This window comes from Dunckerocampus dactyliophorus, chromosome 16, assembly GCF_027744805.1.
Source record: "Dunckerocampus dactyliophorus isolate RoL2022-P2 chromosome 16, RoL_Ddac_1.1, whole genome shotgun sequence".
NCBI classification, from domain to species: domain Eukaryota; kingdom Metazoa; phylum Chordata; class Actinopteri; order Syngnathiformes; family Syngnathidae; genus Dunckerocampus; species Dunckerocampus dactyliophorus.
In genome coordinates this window covers 14,439,802-14,464,389 of record NC_072834.1, presented here as the reverse complement: position 1 = coordinate 14,464,389, position 24,588 = coordinate 14,439,802, and the positions used below count along the sequence as shown (strand labels likewise).

Genomic DNA, 24,588 nt, shown 5'->3' with positions numbered 1-24,588 from the left:
TGCCAGCTATGGTTCGTTTCGCTTTCAACTTCGGTTATGTTGACATCAGTAAGCCAGTCAGTTTGAGGGGTGTGGACTTAACAGGTTCCACTGTATCTGCTATGTACTTCTGATGACACCATGACATCATTGCTGTTCTACTCACCATGTTTTCTTTTGATCTAAAAAACTGGCATTCATATTTATCAGTGTTAGAATGCAAAACTTTAGCATGAATGTTCGTCTCTGTGTTTGCGTTACCGTGACAGCCGCCTCCTCTCGGGTGTTGTAGGTGTCCAGATATTCTTGCAGCTCCAGTGCACTAAACTTCATCTTCTCCAGGAGGCCGTAAGACATGATCTAAAACGAGGACAGGTGGCGTCAGATGTCCGCATGGACTTGCCGGGTACCAGTGTCACTCATAAGTAAACAGAACTCACAGTGTCTGCATCAATGTAGATGGTAGGGCAGTCTGAGCACGTGGTGAGCATCTGTGAGGACCTGAGGAACTTTGAGCCGATGCCCCTGAGGCCTTCCCCAAGGTAGGAGGCCACATCAGTTGTCAGGGTGCAGAATTTACCCTGGATGTTCTGGAAAAGGTGGACAAGTAATAGTGGGACTGTAAAGTAATGGGACTGGCAATGGTTGAATTTTTATTTTGAACATGCATACAGGTTAAATTGTAACACATCACATGTCACAATTCACACTTCCACATGTCCAAAAAGGAGTAGGAAGTAGCAAAGCTCATTTAATCTTACCCCCTTTCCGTTCCACATCTATTGCTAATACATTTGTTCGTGCACTTCCTGTATTTAACATGTACCATTTAGCAATGATAATGTGTTACAATAGGTGTTAAATAATAATAAATATTAGGGCTGTCAAATGATTAAAACATTTAATAAGATTAATCACAGTTTTAAAATTAATTAATCACAACTAAAAACTATGTCTGAAATATGCCCATTTTTACTGTATTTAATGAAGAGAAAGATAAATGACAGGACAGGATTATATATATTTGTATGTATTAACAGCTCCAAATGAACTGAATATGTCAATCAAGCTAAAAGATACCACACAAGTCTAAAAATGTATGTCTAACACTAGTCTCTTTTATAGTAGCAGAACATTTGAGTCACACTGAAAAACCATGTTATTATGAGCAATGAGGGGTTGCGTTTAGAGACATCACGTAATTTAAGGTAAATTTACTGTTTTCAGTGATTTTTCCAGCATACTTAAATGTAGCAAATTGTAAATCGAATTAGGAGTAACAAAGAATAGTCAATATTTTTCTTTTATGTTTTTCCTGTTTTTTTACACGGACGTTTTTGCAATGTTCAGAGTGTCCCTGAATGCATCTCACGTTCTTGTAATGAGAATGAGGAAGTGTCGTTCCCAGGGTGAACGGGCTAGAGACGTGTGAGTTGGAGATACCGTTATATGGTGTTGGAATTGTACTGCTGTTGATGTGTTCAGGTCAGAATGAAGTTATAAAAGAGCGTCAGACTCTGTGTGACTGTGTGACCCTCCACCATTCCATCTGCCGTCATAATAGAGAGGCGTGCTTGCTCTGGTGCGCATGCGTTAATTCCACAAACATTTTTTTACGTAATTAATGAAATAAATTAGTTACCGCCGTTAATGCATCATTTTTTACTGCCCTAATAAATATATAATTAGTGCTGAAAAGTTTAAATAGTTTACAGAAACACAGTTCGTTGTTGAGTGAGTACAGACAATGTGAAATATGCTCAAGGTTTTTAGTGTCGTTCGAGCATCTAAATGTTTTAAGTTTAATTTTTCCCTTAGGTCATATTTATCCTCTCTTGTTGAGAAGAATTGTATCACGTTTTTGGGTAGCAGGTTATTGTTTGCTTTATGCATCATTTTAGCTGTTTGAAGATTTACCAAAGCAGCAAATGTGATTGTGAAATAATTGTGATTTTAGGACTAAAGGGTTGGTATATTCTCAACAAGCGGCATTACGGATTATCCTAACTGAACTTTTTTGTAGCTCAGTTAGTGAGTGTAGTGTACTTATTATTATTAGTAGTTATTTCCCCATATCGCCACACAATAAGTTAGATATGGTAAAACCAGAGAACAATAGAGGGGATGGAGTGATTTTTGTTCCAGAACAAATTTTGCTATATTCAGTATTGAAGTATTTCTTGCCACATGCACTGTATGCCACATCCACATGCAAGAGGGGAAATTTACCCTGAAGAGGGACGAGAAGACTTGGAACGTGTAGACGGCACAGGAGCCATCAGAGTCCGTCACAAGCTGGTTGATATGACACCGCCACGCCTCCTCAGCGTCGTCACACACCGCCGGCTGGAACGCTGCCAAGATGGCGGAAAAAAATGGGGACGGCGGCGGCGGGAAGCCAAGGTCCTCCAGATCATCGACGTCATCACGTAAACTGTCGCCATGGCAATGACAAAGAAGTGTTAAAATGTTCATTATCCCAAATGTGTGCACGCACTTTCCACTGAGGCATCTTCACCTGGGCAGACTGTTTGGGTCTAGGAAGTCCAAAGGAGGTTGGCAGTAGTTGCGGTCCAGCCTGTGCTCCAGACGGGGCATCCGACCCTGAGGCTGCCCCGGCAACTCCAGAGTGAAGCTCTCGCCGCAGTCTGAGCCAGGAGGGAGCTCATTGGCGCTCAGTGACAGCTCATCATCCTGAGCCTGCGTGTCCTCGTCATCTCCACATGCCCTCGCCTGCCCAGCATACACGCATGGTGAATGCTCTATATAAATATATATTAGGGGTCTAATGGTACAGCATCCTCAAAGTTCGGTACGTACCCCTATTTTAAGGTCACGATTCAGTTCATTTTCGGTACACCCAGGGTACAAAATAATAATAATAATAATAAATTTTATTTAATAGCGCCTTTCAAAAAAACCCAAGGACACTGTCCAGTGAAAAAACAGATAAAAGCAGCACACAATATAAAAATGGCACAGTGAATCACTGAGGCATTGAAGTCCTGTTTGTGATTCACTGTGCCATTACATTTTAGATCATTTTATATTTATTTCAATACAACCCAGAAAACTATATAATAAAAGCATCAATACAATATAGTATATCATTATTTACAAGGCTTCTTTTTAGGAAAGTGAAGGAATTTATTTACCTGAAAATTTCCCTTATTTTCAAATGCAAATGCTGACAGGTATGTTCTTAGCACTATGGCTAGTCATGACTCCAGCCACTGCACGGCTCTGCACACTCCCTGGGCTTGTGGAGATGCCCTGCATGTCTGGATCTCCACTCCCATGGTGAATACTTGATGAAATACTTGATTTGATTTCTGAGTAAATGCATGATGCAAGAAAAGCTTCCTGTCTTTCACTTTTAAAGGACACCCTGTGGGAATTCTGTACACCTTTGTTACACTCCTACTACAGTATATACAGAATTATATAGAATTGTCTAATTTCTCACATGGAGGCCGCTGAGGTGGTCGTGCAGCTCCCCTTGACCTGGAGTGGTGGCACTAAAAGACTGAGGGTCAGCAGACGTGTCGTAAGATGTAGACAGAGAGTCAGTGTGGTTGGTCTCATCTGATGGAGACGGATTTGTCTGGAACATGAAAACGAGTTGCTCAAGCACTGTGTCCCAATACCTTTATGCTTCTTATTGTGTGAGTCGTACACACCAACTGTGAGTGCGACAGGCTCTGACTGGTGGAAGACTCCTCTTCCTCAGAGGACTCCTCTGAGTCGTGTGGATCTTCGTGTCCCAGACTCGGTGTGCTGCCCGAGTGCTGGCTTTCCTCCAGCAGGTCGCCCAGCTCGGTGCTGTCCAGGGATCTTCGCCGCACACCCCAGTTAAAGCTGTCCATGGTCTCGCCCTGGACGAAACACACACAAAGACAGCGGCCGGAGGGGTGGAGAGGGCAGGGGGGGCGTTGATGGCAGTGAATCTTAAGATCACAGTAACGAAATGTGTCACATTAATGAGCGCCGAATGAAAAGCGGTTATTTATGGCGGAACACGACGTCCAACAGGCGGGTTGCATTCACTCTTTTGACTCACACGGACTTAAGAGTCCTCTGTTCATGATGCCAACACGCTGTTCTACCACCAAGCAACATGGCGCATATTGTCAAAGGAGCCAGCAACACCACCAGAGCGCTGAGAGAAGCTCATGTAAATGCTGAATGTGAGAGAACTTACCTGGAGCTCCTGGGCAGCACGGGGAAGAGAGAGAGACACACAGTTAGACAGAGAGAGAGCTCCACCACAGACAGAGACATCTCTAATGCATTTAAAAACAGACAAATTGATGTGGTGACCTTCACTAGGCCAAACGGTTAAGATTCACTACTAGGAGTGGTAAAGGTTAACAATCCCCCCCCTCACCTCTCCATCCTCCAGCTCCACATCCAGGAAGTCAAAGTCTCGGAAAACCCGGAACTGTTGCTCACTAGCGGTGTCGTCCAGAGTGTCCTCTCTGGTTCCGCCCTCCTCCGATGACACGCCACTCTCACGCACCTCCATCATGTCCAGGTCGCCACAGGATGAGAAGATGACCTGGAGGCAGGAAGAATAAAAAAAGTAAAACCACCTTCATCTCTTCACTGACCATTGTATTGTTCAGTCCACAAGAGGGAGGCAGCTTACAGACGGATTCTTGGTAAGTCCAACTTCTTGTCCGCACAGGGACAGAACGTTCACCAGCTTCTCTCTGGTCCGCTTCTACAGGAAGGATGACGACATGACAGCATTAGTGTATCAGTGACAAGCAGTCTCAGAGATGTTTTAGCTTTAGCCTCCTTTGCCTGAAATGGCCTTGCATTAGCATGCAGCACTACCTGGGATGACTGCGGGCGCCTCCAGCTGACAGGAACCAAGATGGTGTTAGAGTTGGATCCAGATGAGGTGGATGAGGTGCTGCGCGTCACGGCCATTGCTCGGGCTTTCCCCTCTCGAATGCCAGAACCCTGGAGACCGTCGAACCGCCGCCCAATCACTGGGGTCTGTTTTAAAAGAGGAATGACGATGTAGGTCTGCTGTCTGGTTGAGTCCAAGGCAGTGGCGGGGTCAAAAGTGTTCTTCCCTCACCTCTGAGATGTCAAAGGTGAAGTCCAGGGTTTTTCCAGGTAGAGCCTTGGCTGAGCCGTCCCACACTCTGCTGACCTCCAGGTTGGAAAGATCACCCTGGGCGTGGCCGTATGCCGGATGCACCAGGCTGGCCGAACGTGACACCACCAGCTTCAAGATGTTCAAGGCATCCTTCCAGTGCACCGTCTGTGGAGTCAAATGACAAACACAGACTTTAATGCACACCAAATCCTCTGACACACACACACGCACACATGACACGCTGTGAGATGCTCACCTGGACAAACTTCTCGATGGTCTTTGTGACATCTGCATTGAACTGCTTTACCTGCACGGTGCTCAGGTCCATGTGGCTGAGCAAGCAGTAGATAATCTGGAGGAGAGACTGCTGCATGCTAGGAAGCCCTTTTTCCAGCAGCTGGGGGGGATGCACAACATGTGCGTTATTAATTAGCTCTGAGTTGGTGAGCATCACGCAGTAAGCGTCTGTACCTCCGCCATGTAGGTGACCATGTTGAGTGTGATGTCAGAGAAAGCCTCATGAAGGTACCGGCAAACCACGCTGACCCATGAGAAGGGGTCCCGAGTGTAAGAGCGTGTTTTATAGAGGGTCATCACATGGGCCAAGTGGGACAGCTTGGTGTTCTTCTCTACCAAACACACCTGAAATGAAGAGTGCACCAGTTAGAGGAGGACCTCATTTTTTGTATTTGTACTTTATTTATCCCACAGCCATTTATCCTGCAAGTTTAGTCAAAAGCCTGTAGACTGAAGGCCAAAACATGCAAAACAAGAGTGGACATCACCTGTGCGATCCGCTCTGCGCTCTCCTTGCAGAACTGTGTAGGGTGTCCAAAGTGCTGCACCAGGTGGGGCAGTAGACACAGCACATTCAGAGGGAAACCTGCAGGTGAGCACAGGTTAGCACCATCATCGTGGTGTGGGGCAGTGGTCACATGACTTGGGCCTACCTAGAGACTGAGAGCTGTCCACCACAGGCACGCGAGACACCGGCGTGAGCTGGCAGAAGAGCTGCAACGTGAGGTCGGATGTCGACTGGGACGTGAAGCCCTTCAGCAAAAGTTGCTGGATGCCGGAGAAGCCGCTCCACCTGAGCTGAGCTTGGAGCTTCTCCAGACGCTCGCGATTCTCTGCTCGGTCCAAAGGCACCTGTGCATGTTACATTCATTAGCACACATTTATTGCGTTAGGTCAAGCTTTCCTTAAAAAAACTTTCTCGTACCTTAGACAGGAGCTTGTGAACGAGGCGAAGCGACATCTGATACTCAAACTCAAAGTCGGACTCCATGAGTGATACCGCCACCCAGAAAACGGTAGCCAGTATCGATGAAGGGTGAGAAACGTGGGCGGGGTCAGAAAGAACGCTGGGATCAATGCGATTGGTCGAGGATGTGCATGACCCGGGGCTCCTCCCCACCCGGGCGAGGCCGTGACTGTTACAAGCCTGTCGGTGTGAAATCATGCGTCAGGAGGTGTCATCATAGAGGCTACCAGGCGATCTTACTTGTATGCGATCGAGAGTAGCACTGCGAGGAGGGTCGCTCGACTGGTAGCCGCACTCGCCAAACTTCTTGGGGACCGAGTAGGAGCGCTGGTGTCGCTGTGACGACAGGCCAACAAACCCCGGGCCGGGGAAGTTCAACTGGCCGGTGCTCTTCCTGTTCATCAGCTTGTCACTCATCACAAAGTCAGGAGATGAGGTTCTGAAAGGAACATGCTGGAATTACTGGAGGAAGGGACACTTCCTGTGCTTCCAGACAGAAAAGAGCAGAAGGAAACCTGGTTAGGGCTGCCATGAGGTCGCTGTTTTTTAGACATTCTGCTAAATTGACCACCACAGACTCAAGTGTGAGCAGCACTTCCATCACGTAGCCCTGAAACACAAACAACACTCAGTCTCATCCTACATGGGAACATGAAGTGGTGCGGATCCACTTCCAGTCTCACCTGCACCTCGTCCCCGTGTTCGCCCACCACCTCAACCAGGCGCGAGACCAGGTCAGACACGGCGTGGTTGTTGATCGGCTGCTTGAGCGCTCGGAAGATTTGGAAGGATCGTCCGGCGTAGTGACGTGAGGAGCTGCACAGCGCTGTCTGCAAGGCCACGTCACTCAGCTGCTGCTCCAGGTGGAAGTCTGCACAAATGTGTGGAAGTCACAACTGAATGAGCAAATGAGAATCTAATTGTTTCCCCTGCCATTATATTAGGAGTGACACACCGTCCCCTCAAGGTCAACTTAATTTATTTAATTTTAATTGTATTTTTTATATAGCACCAGATCACAACAAAAGCATTATAATGATATCTTTCAGATGTATATATTCTTCTTTTATTAAACAAAAGTAAGTAGCCTTATCTTGTTTATCTTATTTACACAACAGAAAGTCATTTCTTTCTCGACATTAGAATTTCTCATTTGCTCCCTGTATCACAAGCTGAGGAGCCATCAACTTTGTGGATTAATTTGGAGTCTTTATAGTGATATCTTTTAGTTTGTGAAATGTAACTGTGGAGGAGCGATTGCAAAACAGGGGGTCACCCGGGGCATGTGCATGCATTTCTATTGGAGTATCAATGATCTGTTCAACACTCCATACACACCCTTCACATACACACCCCAAATGTAACTGTAGAGATGTGATCGCATCACTTTTGTCTATGCTTGGGAAACACTGAATCTTAAATGAAAAAAAAAATAATTCACACCTGACTTGGACTCCTTGAAAACAAAGATGACGTGGCGCAGGAAGTTAGAGAGCTGCTCCGTACTCTTGGAGTTGGGATTCTTGGGTGTGATGTCCTCGTGCGCCCACAGAGGTCCAAACGCTCTGAGCAACAACAACACAGTACTCCAAGCACTGTATACCCACCACCAGTAGCACCACACACCAGTTACATACAATCTTTATGAAGATCAAGCACTTTTCCAGCAGCGTACAGCAGTTATTTACACATTTGCATAAGTACATACTGTATATGGTGTTGGATTTGCACTGCTATTGACGTGTTCAGGTCAGAATAAAGTTGTAAAAGAGCATCAATCTCTGTGGGGACACTATTGTGTCGCTGTCAGAGACAGCGAGGGGGTGCCTTGTCGTGTGTTAATTATGAAATTTTTAAAAACGCAATTAATTAAATAAATTAGTTACTGCCGTTAACATGCTGTTTTTGACAGCCCTATTAATACATCATGCTGTTTAGTGGTTAAATACTACCTATTATTAGTCAAATATATGCATATTTAAGAAAATGTTATGTATTGTCTGCCTATTGTACCTAATATACAAATTTAAGGCATTCAAAAAACGCAATCAAAAACGTTGATATGTAGTACTCTACACTAGTCACTAGGTATCAGTAATGTTACTGTAATGTTTGGTGAGGCTCTTATTGCAGGTTTGACAACAGGGACCATAATCCATCATAAAAATCTCTAATAAACACAGGCTATTGTTACGGTTGTAATCCATGCCCAGCTAAAACTCAACTCTGAACCCCTGATGTCACTTCCTGTCCAACAACATAATACATTAACAGCAACACACGAGCACGAGTCTTGCTTCTGTCTTAAATGGCTTATTTTTTCTTATTATGTCTACGATATTGGGTAATACTGTTGTAAAGGTGACTATAAGGGTGTTATTTCATATCTAAAGGGCTCTAATAATGTTAAAAACCATATGTAAAAAGGTGGTAAACAAGTTTTCTATGCTCTTAACTACAAAAATATTCAATTTATAAATAAGGAGTCCTGCTTCACGGAAATTCACTTGTCACGGTCGGGACTGAAATCAATTAACCACGATAAATGAGGAATTACTGTACATTCTACTCAAAATGCTACTTTATTAAGAACACAGTCAAACAAAGCAAAAATGTTGCTGGTCTTAAGGGGGGTGTGTACCTGGTGGACAGAAACTCGATGAGTTTGTTAGTCTTCTCGTCCGTCTCGTTGGGCGTGTCCTCGAGGTCCTCCAGGTCGTCGGGCGTCACAAGAGGCAGGTTTCCCACGCTGCCCGCCGTGCTGCCCCCGCCCAGACTGGCGGAGGACGAGTTGGAGGTGGAGCTAAGTCCGGAGTCAGCCATCGGAGATGCCTGCCAATCTTGCAGGAAGTCCGGTACGTCTGCAGGAAAGCGTGACGAGCGCAACATTAGCCTCATGTTCCTTTCAGTCACATGGTCCAAGGATGAAGATCTCCTACTTGAGTGCTGATGGTCGCTATGGTAACTGGACTTGATGGTGAGAGTCTTGTTGTCGCTGATCTCTCTGGTCAACATCAACACGGAGGCGATCACCTGAATAGTGAATCAAAACGATGTGACTTGAACGGCACACCCCAGAGGAAGGAGGCGGCTAGCCTCACCTGGAAGTTGTTGTTGCAGGAGAGAGCAATGAGGAGGTGCAGGAGGAGGCGCTTGCTGTGCTCATAAACCTCTGGTCTGTAGTGGTCCAGTCCTGAGATGAACAATGACCAGATTGGATCCAAACAGCCAAATCATGTGCCATCTAACTTATTTTTTCACTTCGGTGTCTTAACAATTCCGTTTCCTTGTGCCACGCGCAAAGGAGATGTTGATGATTCATATACACATGACATAACAGGTATTTGTGATCAGATGTGACATGCGGTTTGCAGGTATTGTCTGCCATGACACAACAAAATGTTCTGTATGTCGGACTGTCAGTATGTGTGTGTTGGAGCCTACAGCGCAGTCACGCTATGGCAAGATTGAACATCGCAGGAAAATACCAAGACGCCTCAAGATGGTTATTCCGTGAACCATGATTTGATCTAATCACAGAGCTGATAGCAGCAGGCTAGCATGGTGGTGTGTTACATACAAGATTGTGTGTAATGAGCATGCGGTGCATACCCAAGAAGAGGGCGTGCAGCAGAAGTGGAAGGTGTAAAGCCCAATCTTCTCTCACGCTGTGATCCACCACCATTTCAGTCATAAAGATGACAGCAATGTTACACCTGGACAACAGCAACAGATTGTGTGAGTCATCAAATACCAATTTAGTTTCTTCACATTTGAGTGATCTTCTAGGCGGTGACAGCGTGCAAACCATCTAACACCCACTCCCGTTCATTCTCCACATAGCAGAGACAAACATCTGACTTGGTTTCATTCCATGCTGTCACAACATCTGGGAGCAGGCACGGCACACACCTGTGCAGGGGTCCCCTGGGCGTGATGGTCTCTGGTAGGTAGTCCACCAGAGGCGCCCAGCAGCCTCCGTTGATGGGCATGGGCAGTGGCTGAGGGCGGTTTGTCTCCAAAACACTCACAAGCCAGGCAGCGTATGGTGGGAGAGGGTCATCTGTAACAGCAGTCATTGGATGTAACCCACCTGGTCACTTGTAAGTACTGTACACTCAGGAGTGTACAGTCACTTGATGAGAACCAGAACAACATACTCTTTTCATCCTCATAGGAGCCTCCTGAGCTGTTGCTGTAGCGAGACTCCAGCCTGTTGTGCGCCCTGGCCCTACTAAAACACACACACACACACACACTAATGTGATGCTGACACATAAGGAGTATCAATGTGTGCGTGTCATCATTGAAAAAATATCAATACTGACCGCTCATCGCTCTCTCTGACCAGTTTGTTCTCATCCGTGTCTGCCAGGTTCTCCTGTCCGACCACCACCGTGTTGCTGCTGGAGGTGGTTCCTGCACAAGCAGAGAGACACATGTCCTCTTGAACAGCTATCTTCAAACAGGAAGTCAGTCTGACTGACCAATGGGGAGTTGTTCTCTCACCTGTCTGTGAGGTGGGCGCTTTGTTGCTGGCGGCAAAGCGGTAGAAGGGAGGGTTGTCGCAGTGCAGCACCACTGGGTTGACCGGGTCGGTCTGCTGCAGCTCAAAAAGAAGCTCCTCCATCGTCTGGATGGTGTTGTTGCGACACAGGTATATCACCACCTTCTTGATCTAAAACACAACATTACCATTGTCACCAAGGAGATATGGATATAAGACATTTAAACAAGTGTGTGTTTAAATGGTGGCGAAGATGGAGAGTACTTACATAAGGCAGCAGCGTGGTGTCACTGCTAACGCCACACAAGCTGATGAGGAATTGCAGGGTGATCCTCAGGTTGTTGCTCCACCGCTCATTGGATACCAGAGCGTTCCAGGCGCTCTCAATCTCCGGCCCTGACACCTCATCTCCATACTGAAGGAGCAAAGAGGACATTGCGTTTAAAGGCAGGAATTTCATCGGGGAAACAGATAAACACTGTGTCCCACCTTGGCTGTCATGAACATCAGGTTGTTGAGCACTAGCGAGGTGGCCTGCAGGGAGCCCCAGCCGTTGCCTCTCAGGCTAGGAGTCACCCCTCCTAGATTCTGGGCATGACCCCGAGGCTCCTCCTCCGGGGTGCAGGGGCTGGAGGCAGGGGGCAGGAGTCCTGTGTCCACCAGCTCAATGTTGCTGAGCCATGGCAGCAGGTAGGAGAGCATGATTTGTCGGCCGTTGGAGTGGGTGGTCGGGAATCGCTGGCTCACCTCTGCACATGACACAAAAAGAGGAAATATTGATAAAATTGTTGATAGCTTTTTGGCTAGGCCTGTGTGGTGAGTCGTACTTACCAGAGAAGAGAGGCAGCGTGAGCTCTGGGTACATGCTGGCCAGCTGGATGGAGAGCTGGGACAGGTTGGCGCTGTAGAGAGGCGGCAAAGGCCCGTGTGTCCCGTACAAAATGTTACCAGGCTTTTGCTCAACCATCCGTTTTGAGTATGCACACAGTTTGGACTCCAGCACCTGAACATGTACAGTATATTACATATAGCGTTTCTATCATCATGTGAGGCAAATAATTCCTATACACCCTGATGCACACATACCTGCATCAGCTGCATGGAGATCTCATAGATTTCCCGGCTGGTATCTGAGGCCTTGAACAACACCAAATTGAGCAAGGTAACAAGGTCACATGGGTAATTCCTAGGAAAGGAGAGGGGCAGCAGTTACTAGACATGATGACAGATCTGAAATACTTCTTAAGGCTTAGTAGAAATGACCATGAATTGATGTGAAGTTAGAACAGCAGCTGTTTTCGCTGTGCCTTGAGAGTGGAGAGCCCACCTGTTACCACAAACGGTGGCGATGGCCTTGAAGCATCCGGACGCCAGCTGGTAGGATCCGGTGAAGCAGCGGTCCACGGCCCAGTTGAACAGATTGCTCTGGTCGGGGTTCAACTCCAAGAGCAGGATCACCACCTCACATCCCAGACGGTGTACCTGCGGCCAACATGTGGTTAGGCAGGCTCATACGTAAATGCTAGCTCCTGTCTTACGGTGTGTTTGTGATGTACCCGTTTGTCGTGGCAGGCCAAGATGTTGTCCAGCCACTTGTAGAGATATCCGTCAGTGGAGAGGCCCACATTGTCGAACACAGGACCGCAACATAGGACGGCAGACATGGCCTGTGTGGAAGAAACAAGAACAATTAGTTTTCATGGAGGTGGACACCAGACGCTCCAAACGCTCACCTTGAGAGCACAGTACTGATATCGGGTGATCTGGTGGTTGCGGTCGCTGTAGCGGTCGAGGGGCGTGAACATGACACTGAACGGTCCAGCCCACTGGCTGAAGAGGATGAAGAGGTGGTGCCGAAGAGACTGCTGGGGGAAAAGGAAGCGCCTGTGGTGCACTGCAAGCGCACACACACAGTGAAAAACATTTACATTAATTCACTATGTCATTATATAGCGGTGTTTGCACTTGCACGCATTTTGCCGCCGCGTTGTCCAGCAATTTGCTGTATGAGTGTCATTTATTTATTTATTTATGGCACGCCTGAAAAGCATGAAGACTAGTTTACTCACGGTTTGCGCATAAATCATGCACTTGCCACGCAATTTGTGACCAAAACTGATACGCATTGTCACAAAATGACCGCGCTCCCGCACGACTTATTTACACCTTGTCAAGAACTTTTTACAAGAGTACACTCAACGTGCATTGTTCCCGCATGGGTATGCATTGTCACCACCACTTCCCGCATCCGTGAAGAAGTCGTGGCATTATTTGGTCCCACTGCGTGCCACGGGAGGCCACGCGAGGCCATGCAACAGAAGGCATCACCCCTAGCTTCATTAATTCCTCTGTTTGCAATGGACCTACAAGAGGTAGGGAAGAAGCTCATGCTATCTCACAGCTGCACGAAGATAATGCGCAAAGAGCAGGAAGAAGGCAGAAAGGAGGAGTCAAAAGGACACACAGACAGTGTGGGAGAAGAAATTGGTGACTAGAAGGCATCGCTTTAGGCATTATGATCACTTATTAACATAAATTCACAAGGAAGATCCAAGAGGCTACAAAAATTACTTGAGAATTGCCCCCGACTTGCTCCAAGAGATGGTGGAAAAGTTAACCCATTCATGTAAATGAGACACACTTTGATACGCATTATTGGAATTACAACTGTGACTCAATCTTCCTTAATCACAAGCATGGGCATTACAGTTTGTTTGGAGTCGTGAATGAATGCGTCTCCCGCAACAAGCAATAGGCGAGCTACAAACGTAACAAGATGAACATCCACAGCTGCACAGTTGCTTAGGGGTCGGTATGGCACAAAAGACAATAATAAAGTACAAATAAAGCACTATTAAACACTAAAAATGCAGTGGAAAATACGGAGCTGCTGTAACTAGCTGCCACTCTTGAAACATGAGACCTCTGAATAAAATCCAGTCTATATCGACAAGAACGATACGCTTGTTTTATATATCGCCCAGCATTAGGCTTAAGTTTTGACTGAGCTTCTAATTGACGGTGACTTACCAGGTACACACTGGATGAGGTTGGCCACCATGCCGCTAAAGTGGGCTCTGATGTCTTTCAGGACTTCCATCTCCTTCTCGTTTTCAGCCTCGAGGAGCATCCGAGTCAGGTCCACGTACTCGAGGAACAAGGCCCCCAACGCTAATGAGTCACGCTCTAGTGCTCCATTGGTGCTATAGAAGAAGACTAGACTAAATAAAGCTGGAACGGTGGCATGGATCAGTTACTTTGGTATCCTTAGCATAATGTGGTAGCGGTGTTGTATATTGCACTTAAAATGAGCTGTGTGTCACTCGGTGTGTGGCACCTGTCACTGATAACTCCTGCATTGGCCAACAGTTCAAAAATCCTCAGCAGCTGCAGCCTCAGAAGATCCCTCCTTTCCCTCCGCTTCTTGTTCTGGCATCCACAAGATAGATATATTAAACATGATCATGATGGTGACATGGCCTGATGACTGGTCGTCAGATGTAAGATAAGGGAGCAGAAGAGTCTTTTCATCTTTTTTCTCACTGTGTTACCTCGGGTCGACGTTCCAGCGCCTCCTTCATGAGCGGGTGGAGTTCTTCCATGAGCTCTCTGTAAAACACACACTGGGATGAGTGGACGAGGACACAGTGCACAAACAGGACGCTCATCTTTTGCAACTGTGGTGTCACATGCTCTTGTGAGCCAGCCATGTATGATTTCACACATGTGCATCATACCTGAAGACCAGAGCGTTGGTACACCCAAAGCCCAACACCAGAGACTCTGTGATCTCTAGACTCTCTGCTCTCATGAGTGGGACCAGTTGCTTTAAAAGCCAGGCGACTGATGGTGTGCCTATCACCTGAATGAGATAAACAACAATAGTGCGTAGCATCATTTCATTTTATTGTTATGTATTGTTATGTCAAATGTGGGGACTACACAGCAAGCACAAGCACACACCTTGTTGTCATATGTGATGCTGCCGTCTGGCGTGGTGGCCATGATCTCGGGTGTGGAAGCTCGGAGGTGTCCTGGTGACATGATGCTGGGTTTTGCCACCCCGAGACACAAGATCAGGTAGTTCCTCCACAGAGACATGTAATTGTCACTGGAGCTTGCAGTGCTCGTCTTCTTGGCATTCACTGGGCTGCTGTAGGAAGAACTACACTTTAGTACACCCGGGTGGTTAATACCCGCAGCCGAGCAGCTCAACGTGTGCATGCGTACTTGGGGTCGACGAGCGGCAGGAGCAGCTGCACCCGCGTGAAGGCGTAGGGCCAGGCGTATCCCAGGGCGACAGGGCAGTGTTTGGGCAGGTGTTCCTGCCGCAGGAAGATGTGAAGGCATAGCACCCACGGGTCCTTCAAGCACTGAGCGAAGATCCACACATGGCTGGGGCTCTTCACGTCATAGGAGCTGCTCACCAGGCGAGCCGTCCACTCCACCAGCCACTGGAGGTCCACGTGGTGGTTCATGGGTAAAGTGGACTGTGAGGAGGTAAAAAACATATATTCAATGTAAGGCACAAGGGAGGTCCAAATGTTCACATACCGAGTCAGATACAGCCACGTGAACAAAGCTGTCCATCACTGCTGGACTCAGCTGGTCCATGACCTCTATCATGGGTTTGTCATCATCCTGGGGGGGGGGAACAGAGCCACAGTCATCATCATTTTCAGGTCAGTTTCTCAAAGTGTAATTCATGAATCGTATGAATCTATATTGTCATCAAATAAACAGGTGCTAGCTACTGGTTCTGCACCTCGGCATGTCCGAGTGCCGTGAAGAGGCAGCGAATCTCTCTGAGTACACCGACCGCCAGCTTCCTGGTGCTGATCTGACAGGAGCAGAGGAGCAGCAAGGCCAAACCCTCCACAGCATGGAGCACGGAACAGTGCGGGCTTCTCTCAGACATTCTGGGACTCGCCTGAATGAGAGAATGAACCAAAGTTGTTGAAAAATGCCAAATTTCATAGCGAAAAAAAAGAGCAGTCTTGTTGACAAACCTCGACACCGCCTCGCATCTTCCCCTGCAGCTGCAGCGCTAACCTCCACTGAGTGAGCAGCTGCAGCAGGAGCTTGACGGACGCATCTTGAAGACCCTGCTGGGTGTCTTGGACCTGGAGGGGTCGAGAGAGGAAAGAGGCGTCATATTTGCAGAATTTATTTTTGGTCCACAGGAGCCATCCTCATGTCGATAACGTCTGCCAGTTATACCTCGCGTAAAAGGAAATGCGTGTAACCGAAGAGGACGTCTTCCCTCCAGTCGGAGAAATCCAGTAACAAGCTCTGAAGCGAGTTCTGGGAAATGAGACGGAGCTCGTCGTCCATGTGCACCGTGAGCCTGAGGTCAACACGACACGTGCTTGAGAGACAAGTAAATAACCAGGTGATGAACAAGTTGGCTGATGTCAGCTCACCGTGAGAGGAGGTCGATGAGCTCAGGTTTGGACATCCCATCAGGGAGGATGCGAGGAATAGCAGCTACACACGTACGGAACAGGTCGATTTTCGGCTTCCTTTCACCCCTATCAGAGACAAATACGCGCATGAAGCATGTTTGTTATTATTTTGTGAGGAACATTGATACATGCTACATACGTGATCATGTCCTCTGGTTCTTTGTTGAGCATCTGGACGCTGGTGAGCATCATGCAGCGGCCCACCTCCTTGTCCAGGTGTCTGAGGATGTTGTCCAGGGCCTTCCTCACCTGCGAGTAGTACAAGGACATGCCTGCGCAGACAAGAGATGACAACAGAGTTACATATGTGGTGTGCATGACAGATAGCTTTTCATCGTGCACATAAACACCTATAAGCTTAGCCTCCTCCTCTGTAAGGGTCTTGCTGAGGTAGGTTTTCTTCTTTTTCAGAGAGTTCCCAGAGGGTAGGGTGGCTCCTGTGTTGGGCATTGGAGGTTCTCCGTCTTTCTGCTGCAAAGCGTCGGCTATCACCAGGAAGGCTCGCAGGCCTATGTTCATACGCTACAACAAAGATAATGGTAATGGTTTAGTTTTTTCGACCATGCTTAAAAAGGGTACGTTGAAGCACATCATATTTTGCAAAATTCAGCATTCCACAAAAAGGAGTAGAAAGAAGCACAGCTTATTTAAGCCTATCCTTTCAACATGTCTCTTCAATTACTGATCCTGTGTTTAACATGTACCAGGTTACAAATTGTGTAGTACTTAAAGACAAGGATAAAAAAAAGTGCAAGTTAATAAGAGCTTATAGCTTATTCAGAAATACAATAAATAAATAATCAAATAAATAAAATAAAAAATAATAATAAATCTGTGCTAATAGTAAATCATAATAAAAAAATAATAAATAATAAATACAATATACAATACATATAAATATTTACAGTAATCCCTTGTTTATTTTGGTTAATTGGTTCCAAACTCCACCCTGATAAGTGAATTTCCGCCAAATAGGATTCCTTATTTATAACCATTTAGAGCATAGAATATAGAAAACCTGTTTATGACCTTCTAAATATAGTCTTTAACATTATTAGAGCCCTCCAGACATTAAATAACATCCCTGCAGTCCCTTTTACAATAGTATTGCCCAATATAGCACATATAATAAGAGAACAAACGCAATGCAAGACATAAATAAGACTTACGCTCGTGTGTGTTGCTGTAAATGTGTTACGGTGTAGGACAGGAAGAGACATCTATGGTTGAGAGTTGAGTTTTAGCTTAGCGTGGGTTACGGCCGAAACCGTCACCCATTTTTATTAGGTATTATTGTGCCTATTGTGAAATCAATCAAACCTACTATAAAAGCCTGTTCTGGTGCTCACCTAACATTACAGTAACATTACTGACACCTAGTGATCAGTGTAGAATACTACATACCATTCCCAGTATCTTTTAATGAGTCTTCTTAATGCCTTATATTTGTATTTTAGTTTATTTAGCTATTTTTATACTTGAAAGTGCTTAATTTAGACAAAAAAACATAACATTTGCTTCAATATGCATATTTGTTTTATTAATACCTGGCCAAGAAACAGCACGATTTATTAAATAATATTTTTTGAGTGGCGAGGGATTACTGTAATATAAAATTATATGAATAGACAATCACAGTATAACATCAAATAGAATAACAGATACAAATAGAAACATTGCACGGCAATATATAAGTACAGGACATATGACCAGCAATACCTTAGTTAAAAAATAAAAAGATAATAAATTGTAAAAAAATATTTAATGAATATGCAAAGATGGAGGGTAATAAGATAATAAGAATAATGCACAGTACCTCTGGGTTGAGGCTGAAGGCTTTGGCAGGTTTGCCAACACTCAGCAGGTCAAATAGGATCTCCTTCATGGCAAAGTCCAGCCTCTCCTGAGCACAAACAGATGTTACAGGTGTTTGGAAGTCAGGCCCATTCTCAAGAATGACGGCACTTCTTGTCTTCTGTTTTTTTCCTAATGGTCAGTGGGAATAACTTATCCTTCCTACCTGTGCGATAAACTGGATGATCTTGACAAAGATATTAAGCGGCATGTCTCTGGGGACAACGCTTCGACTCCCTTTCGGGAAGAGAGTGGAGGTGATGGACGTCAGGCGACTGTGGGAGGGGAAAGTGTTACAAAGGTTTCACCTTTTGCAAAACGTACTTAAAAAGGTATGTAACCTTCTGTTGGGGCAGAAATGTTGGAAACTATATAGCATTTCTATATATCATTTTCTTTTTTGGAGAATTTTCTTGAATTAACATAAAGCTGTTTACACAAAAGCTAAGCAGTTTTGCATTTCGTTCCCTTACTGTACCTGAAATAAGCTAAACCTTAAAACCGAGGTACGTACCAAACCGTGATGATGGCGTACCATTACACCCCTGATAGATTACATTATGCATCACTTTTCAAATCACCACAATTATTAAGTAATGAATTATTGTGTGTGTGTACACTGTCACCTTTGTGTTGCAGTATTGCTTTCACACTTGATTCGGATCATGTAAACCCACAGGAGGCGATAGAGAGACTCCAGAGCCACACGGGCCATCTTGGGGTCTTTATTCTGCATTCAAATATGGATTCATCGAAACAAAACTAATACCAGCACACAAACGCATACTTTGACAGGAGCTTTTCCTGACCTTGAGGTTGGACAGGCAGTTGTTGAGGAAAATGTGCCAGCGGCTGAGAAAGAGCTGCTTCTGGCTCACACACAGCAGGCATGTCACCAGAGGATACAAGGCCTGGTGGACACACATTGTAAAGAGCAGTTGAAAAGTGAGAAAGTTTGAACTGTGAAGCACTGAAAAGGAACGTGAAGCTATCAGACTTTTATCAGCATGTTTCATCTTTCAGCAATAACAATTAAGGCCAGACGTCATGAGTCGAATGGCAGGTTGTTGTGCGCTTGATGAAAGTGAAAGATGTGCGTGTGTGAGATGGTCGGTGACGCTGTGAAGGCAAGGATGACACAGCATGTCCACATGCCACACATCACAAAGGCCTTACGCTAAAACGGGGTAGGGAACCTATGGCTCGGGGCCATATGCGGCTCTTTTGATGACTGCATCTCGCTCTTAGACATTTCTGAACACGATCAAATTTATTTATTTTCATTTTTCTTGCTGACATTTTAAAAGGAAATGTTACGAAAATCACAGTATTAAAACTAATTTTCAAAATATAACACTTTCTATCCATCGATTTTCTACCACAATGCGGGGGGTCAGAACCAATGCCAGCTGTCCTTCCCATATTTTCCGGGTTGGACACCAAAACTCGATTACTACTCGGTAATACTGTAGCCTAGCTGGGTCATTGAAATGTCAAGAAGTAAACTTCCCTCCTGTAATCAAATAGTCAGCTAGCTAATTCTGCAGAGCCAACCCTTTATGATGAAGATGGCAAAAAGAAAGAAATATACAGAGTATGACGCCAAACCACTAAGCATCAGAAGTCGCATCAGAAGTCGCATGTGATTTATTATTGGATGGCTTCAATATAAAAATGTTAATCAAAAGAAAAAATTCAGACTTATCTTCTAAAACTGTGGGTCTTACTTAAAAATTCATGCATTTAGTTTCATTAAATTTTAAAAAATATTATATGGCTCTCACGGGAATACATCTTAAAACATGTGGCTTTCATGACTCTCTTAGCCAAAAAGGTTCCCGACCTCTGCAGTAGAAGATCAATAAAGCTATAAAGCTAGTTTTTGTATGGTTTGGTTTGGTACAGTATGGCTAACTTGCTTCAGACATGCTAAACAAGTCGCATTAAGGAACATCACAGGATTACATTTACACAGTTCAACATGTCGGAAAAGGACTGGGAAGAAGAAGAGTTTATTTAATCCTACCCCTTCTCCACGTCTATTACTAATTGAAACTTATGTTTCGTTTCCTTATATCTAGGCAGTTCGTTCACTTGACCATTTTCGATTTGAAGAGAAAAGAATAGACAATGTGCAGCAATGGACAGTTTATGCAATGATGAATGAAAGACAAGAACGAATAAGATACGAGAGAAAACATTTAAACAGAAATGCACAATAAATGAATAAACGGTGGATAAAATTAAGCAGTGATGAAGGAAAAAAAAGAACAAAGGGAAGGTGCTGCAAAAATAAAAATACCAATAAGTAAATAGAAGTTGAAAAAACAATTAACAACAAAAAAATTAAAGATAAAAATATACCTTGTGCCAAGTAAAAGGAAAAGGAAGAAATAAAAATGTTTAAAAAATAAAGACAAAAAGAAAAGTAAAAATAAGAATTAATAAATAGGAATAAATAATAAAAGCGTTAATAAATACAAAATAAACTCGGAATAAAAGACATAAAAGATAAATGCATAAATAAATACTGGAGGTAAATGCCGGATATAGATTAAGCAATAACGTACTGGTAATGATCAATCAATGAAATTTGGCATAGTTTGTGATGATGACTTGCATCAAGTGTTAGTGTGCTTTAAGATTGTTGCTCTGTTAATTCTCACCAACGTTGCGTGAAGACTGTAAAGCTCGGCGAAGCTCCTCCAGGCTTCACTGAGCTTTACAGTCTCATGAAATCATTGCTAACTCTCAAGTTATTATTTGTACTGTTGACTCTAACACTTTAGATTTATTGCATACAAATGTACGCAGAGCTCGATCACACTGAGGTCAATGTGGTGAGACTAATTTGACGACCCCCTCTCCACCAATACTACCCCCTCCCCTGCTGCTGCTGCCTCATAAACTGTCTCTCTTCCAGTTTCCTCCCCGCCAAGAGATAAAACCCCACACACGTTGCAGGGGTTACAGTAAGTAGCTGCACAAATTGCTCCTAATGGGGCGGAAAGGAGGAGAGGTCTCTCACCAGGGAGTGCTTCTTCCTGGAGGACAGGTCCAACGTGGTGTCGTACAAACTCTCCACAAAGTTGCGCAGGCACGGCACGTTCACCTCGTTCTTCACAGTCTGTGTGGGGATGCAGCTGTTAGCTTGATGCTCACCTCAACAAAAAAGTGGTGGGGATGCGGGTGGGCGGGGGTTAATAAAAAGCACTCACAGCAGCGACAGGAACGAGAATTTCCACAAAGAGTCCAGCCAGAGAGTGTTTGATGTCTTTGTCCTTCACCTCCAGGAAATACTGTGCACACTCCTATACACGCAGGAAGACAAGTCAAGTAAAAACTATATCACAGCCTCTATACAATGACCTTACGCCCTCATTATTACCTGCATAAACTGAAAGGAGGCCTCAAAGTCCTCCACAGGGTACATTTTGATGCGGAAGAACTTGAGGCCCATGATGAGGCTGATGGTGGACTGGAGGACGTAGGGACTCTGCTCCTTCTGTCTCAGCTCCTTCAGCTCGGAGATGAACTTCTTCCTCACAGCTGGGAACCTGAAGAGGAGGTCAAAGAGATGTAGACCAGGGGTGTCCAAAGTGCACCCCCAAGGCCACTGGTGGCTGGCGGTTCGTTTTTTGTTTTATTATAGAAATAAAATTTGATTTAAAAAAAAAGAAAACAGCAACAACGGGGAAAATTGAGCAAAAAACACAATGTAAAGAAAAAAATAGGACATGTTAATAAAAATAATATTCTCATTTTAATTAATAGCATAATAATAATAAATAATAATAATGCAAAGATTTGTTTATACATAGATTTATATTTATTTAAATACAAATATTTAAAGACTAATATATATTATAGATATATTTAACGACAAATCTTATTTAAAGATGACATAAAGATGAAAAAAAAAAGCTAAGTGGCCCCTTGCAATAGCATGTTAATTTAACAATGAATAAAAAGAAATGGAAATAAACATGCTTTCCTGAATTGTCTTTTAAATCTCGACATACACTAAAACATCTTTAATCATTTTAGAATTTTTTAAAATTACGCCAGTACACATTTGAAAGATCGCCGCTGTGCATATTCAGAATTTTTCATCCCGGCTTTGTGCCGTGTGATTGTGCACTTGGATGTTTGTGACGTGATGTGCGTGCGCGGACGCGCAACACAGAGAGATTTGTATCAACATGGCTCTGCCGCTCTATATTTAGAAAGGCATGTGGAAGACGGGTGTGGGGGGCGGGCGTCTGCAGAGGGAATGTGCGTGCGCTGTGTTTGTGTGCCTGTGCCGTGTTTGTGTACGTGCACTTGTTCCTGAGGCGTGTGCTGCGTTTCTGCGGGTGCTTTGCGGGGGCAGCCACCGTCGTCATGTTCAAGTGAGGGAGAAAAACACAAATGAGGAAACATACAGACGAAGCCAGGGAGCGCTGTCTTTCCTGTAAATGATACAGAGCATATATATCCCTAACAAAGTTCACAGAAGTACCTGGACTGAGCCACTACTCCCACTACTTCAGCGTAGAGGTCAGCCACAATGTGCATGTTGCCAGTGTTTGGTCCCAGGTACCTGACAGAGAATGTTGATTAGTTTAAAAATATCCTCCATTGGTCCTGTGATGTGGGAGTAAACAATTCATGGACAATGGTAGTGGGACACGGCTCTGAATTAATAAATCAGTCAGGAGGCGCACTGGAGTCCTGAGTCTCCATTTTTCATCTTAGCAAGACATTTTGGACAATTGTATGCTTCAAACTTTGTAGGAAGACACTTTTCTGTTCAAAGTGCACGAAGCAAGATCCATAAAGGTATGCTAGAATGGGTTTGGTGTGGAAGAACACCTCAATATAAAGAGTATAGTAATAAATATAAATTGTATATATAATAAAGAGTTTTTTTCTTGCTGTCGGTGAGCCAATACTTTTGTCCATATACAACGGGGAAAGTATTTGGTTCCCCCGCTGATTTAAATACCCACTATAGATGCCACTCTCACCCTTCCTTATATTTGAAGTGCTTGAAGGCCAAGTTAATAACTTCCTGGATGAGTCCATCCAGGAGAGGATGCAGGGGGATCTGAAAAAGAAGAACACGAGCGTCACTGCGTGTACATGATGCGTGAAATTGCACTGAATTGACACTCACCTGCTTCAAAACTTCTATGAGCACAAGAGAGAAGATGAAGTCTATGGCCAAATCCCTCCGCTCCAGTAAGTAGTCCTTCTGCTGCTCATCGCTAAGACAGACAGACAGATGCAAACACTGTTAATGTTAGTGAGAAAAAAAATTTTCCCCTTAAAGGAATAGGAGCCTGCATGGAAAACTAAGTACTCTAGCTGGAAAGTCAAGTCCAAAGTGTGCTGATTCAGCGTAAATTAAATGGAATCAGAATCAGGTCTAGACTGTAGATACACAACATCTTATCAAATGTGGGAGGATGTCAAAAGGAGCTTTAAACCAACTGAATTTCTTACTTTTTCGATTTGGTGTTGGCCCTGGGTCGATACTCGTGCGACTCGTCCTCCAAGCCGTTCTGCCTCTTGTACCAGTCGAACAGAGTCCTGAGGATAGAGGGCAGGCAGTACTCTGCCAGGGAGCTCATGGTGCTGATCAGCTGCAACAACGAGCGACGACATTTGCATCAACCATTGAAAGCATCCATTTTGTTGTTGATGATGGTGGTGATGATGTTCATGCGCACAAACCTGGTCAAACTGTGGGTCCTCTCCTCTCTGCAGAGACTTGTTGAGCGGCTTCTCCTAAAGAATCATATGCAAAATATTAACTGACTTGAGCACTTCACTCAAGAAGCGCTTATGTTTGTTGCTATTGATGTGATGGAAAAAAGAAGAAAAGGTCAAGGTAGAAAGCTTCAAAAGGGAATTTTTAATACATTTTAGGATCAGTGCATGCTGAGATATGCTTGTCCCTCTATGACCCAAGAACAGACCTGCCAAGTGGAGAGATGCTTCTTCCACTGCATTAAAAGGAGATTGATCTGCACTTCCTGCCGTAAAAAGCCACTCTGAGCGTGTGTGGGAGTGATGGTAAGGAAGGGAAGCAGAGTCTAAACAAGGTGAGGCCCTAAGCCGATGCAGAATCACTCACCAGAGGTTCCGCCATGATGATGCGGATCTTGCGCTCGGAGAGAAGAGTGAAGTTGGCGAACAAGCTCTTTAGGACGAACTCGCCCGGCTTGCTCTCAGGGTCTACGTTGACGGGCGCCATGATAACGGGACCTTTTCTCTCTCCCGAGCTGCCAGTGACAGGCGGGACGGGCGGTTTAAATCCCACCGGAGAGGCTGAGGGGAGGGAGAAAACACCATATTAGTGTTGCGTGGTGCAACGACCCCGAGGATGTCTCTCCATGTTCTACATCTGCACACCATGAGCACA

At 44.9% G+C, this 24,588-nt stretch overlaps 1 protein-coding gene across 1 annotated transcript in view; it reads right to left on the bottom strand.

Moving 5' to 3' along the window:
• fryb (furry homolog b (Drosophila)) overlaps positions 1–24,588 on the bottom strand; it is a 31,471-nt gene that overhangs the window by 3,155 nt on the left and 3,728 nt on the right. The window contains 60 exon segments of the mRNA XM_054754938.1: positions 241–339; positions 420–569; positions 2,209–2,413; positions 2,498–2,712; positions 3,446–3,583; positions 3,660–3,854; positions 4,367–4,537; positions 4,628–4,702; positions 4,819–4,983; positions 5,069–5,254; positions 5,346–5,486; positions 5,561–5,731; positions 5,875–5,972; positions 6,040–6,238; positions 6,312–6,533; positions 6,594–6,792; positions 6,869–6,963; positions 7,037–7,224; positions 7,797–7,918; positions 8,995–9,214; positions 9,293–9,386; positions 9,455–9,546; positions 9,966–10,069; positions 10,266–10,416; positions 10,514–10,587; positions 10,682–10,772; positions 10,863–11,031; positions 11,129–11,275; positions 11,350–11,609; positions 11,692–11,863; positions 11,947–12,046; positions 12,188–12,342; positions 12,417–12,527; positions 12,594–12,754; positions 13,891–14,063; positions 14,198–14,289; positions 14,412–14,469; positions 14,598–14,722; positions 14,824–15,013; positions 15,091–15,350; positions 15,415–15,501; positions 15,626–15,884; positions 15,886–15,983; positions 16,081–16,207; positions 16,284–16,391; positions 16,465–16,597; positions 16,676–16,847; positions 18,142–18,228; positions 18,346–18,454; positions 18,806–18,909; positions 18,989–19,090; positions 21,208–21,306; positions 21,398–21,490; positions 21,568–21,736; positions 22,681–22,761; positions 23,189–23,268; positions 23,338–23,428; positions 23,667–23,806; positions 23,898–23,951; positions 24,301–24,494. Of these exon segments, the coding sequence (XP_054610913.1) occupies positions 241–339; positions 420–569; positions 2,209–2,413; positions 2,498–2,712; positions 3,446–3,583; positions 3,660–3,854; positions 4,367–4,537; positions 4,628–4,702; positions 4,819–4,983; positions 5,069–5,254; positions 5,346–5,486; positions 5,561–5,731; positions 5,875–5,972; positions 6,040–6,238; positions 6,312–6,533; positions 6,594–6,792; positions 6,869–6,963; positions 7,037–7,224; positions 7,797–7,918; positions 8,995–9,214; positions 9,293–9,386; positions 9,455–9,546; positions 9,966–10,069; positions 10,266–10,416; positions 10,514–10,587; positions 10,682–10,772; positions 10,863–11,031; positions 11,129–11,275; positions 11,350–11,609; positions 11,692–11,863; positions 11,947–12,046; positions 12,188–12,342; positions 12,417–12,527; positions 12,594–12,754; positions 13,891–14,063; positions 14,198–14,289; positions 14,412–14,469; positions 14,598–14,722; positions 14,824–15,013; positions 15,091–15,350; positions 15,415–15,501; positions 15,626–15,884; positions 15,886–15,983; positions 16,081–16,207; positions 16,284–16,391; positions 16,465–16,597; positions 16,676–16,847; positions 18,142–18,228; positions 18,346–18,454; positions 18,806–18,909; positions 18,989–19,090; positions 21,208–21,306; positions 21,398–21,490; positions 21,568–21,736; positions 22,681–22,761; positions 23,189–23,268; positions 23,338–23,428; positions 23,667–23,806; positions 23,898–23,951; positions 24,301–24,494 (8,420 nt within the window).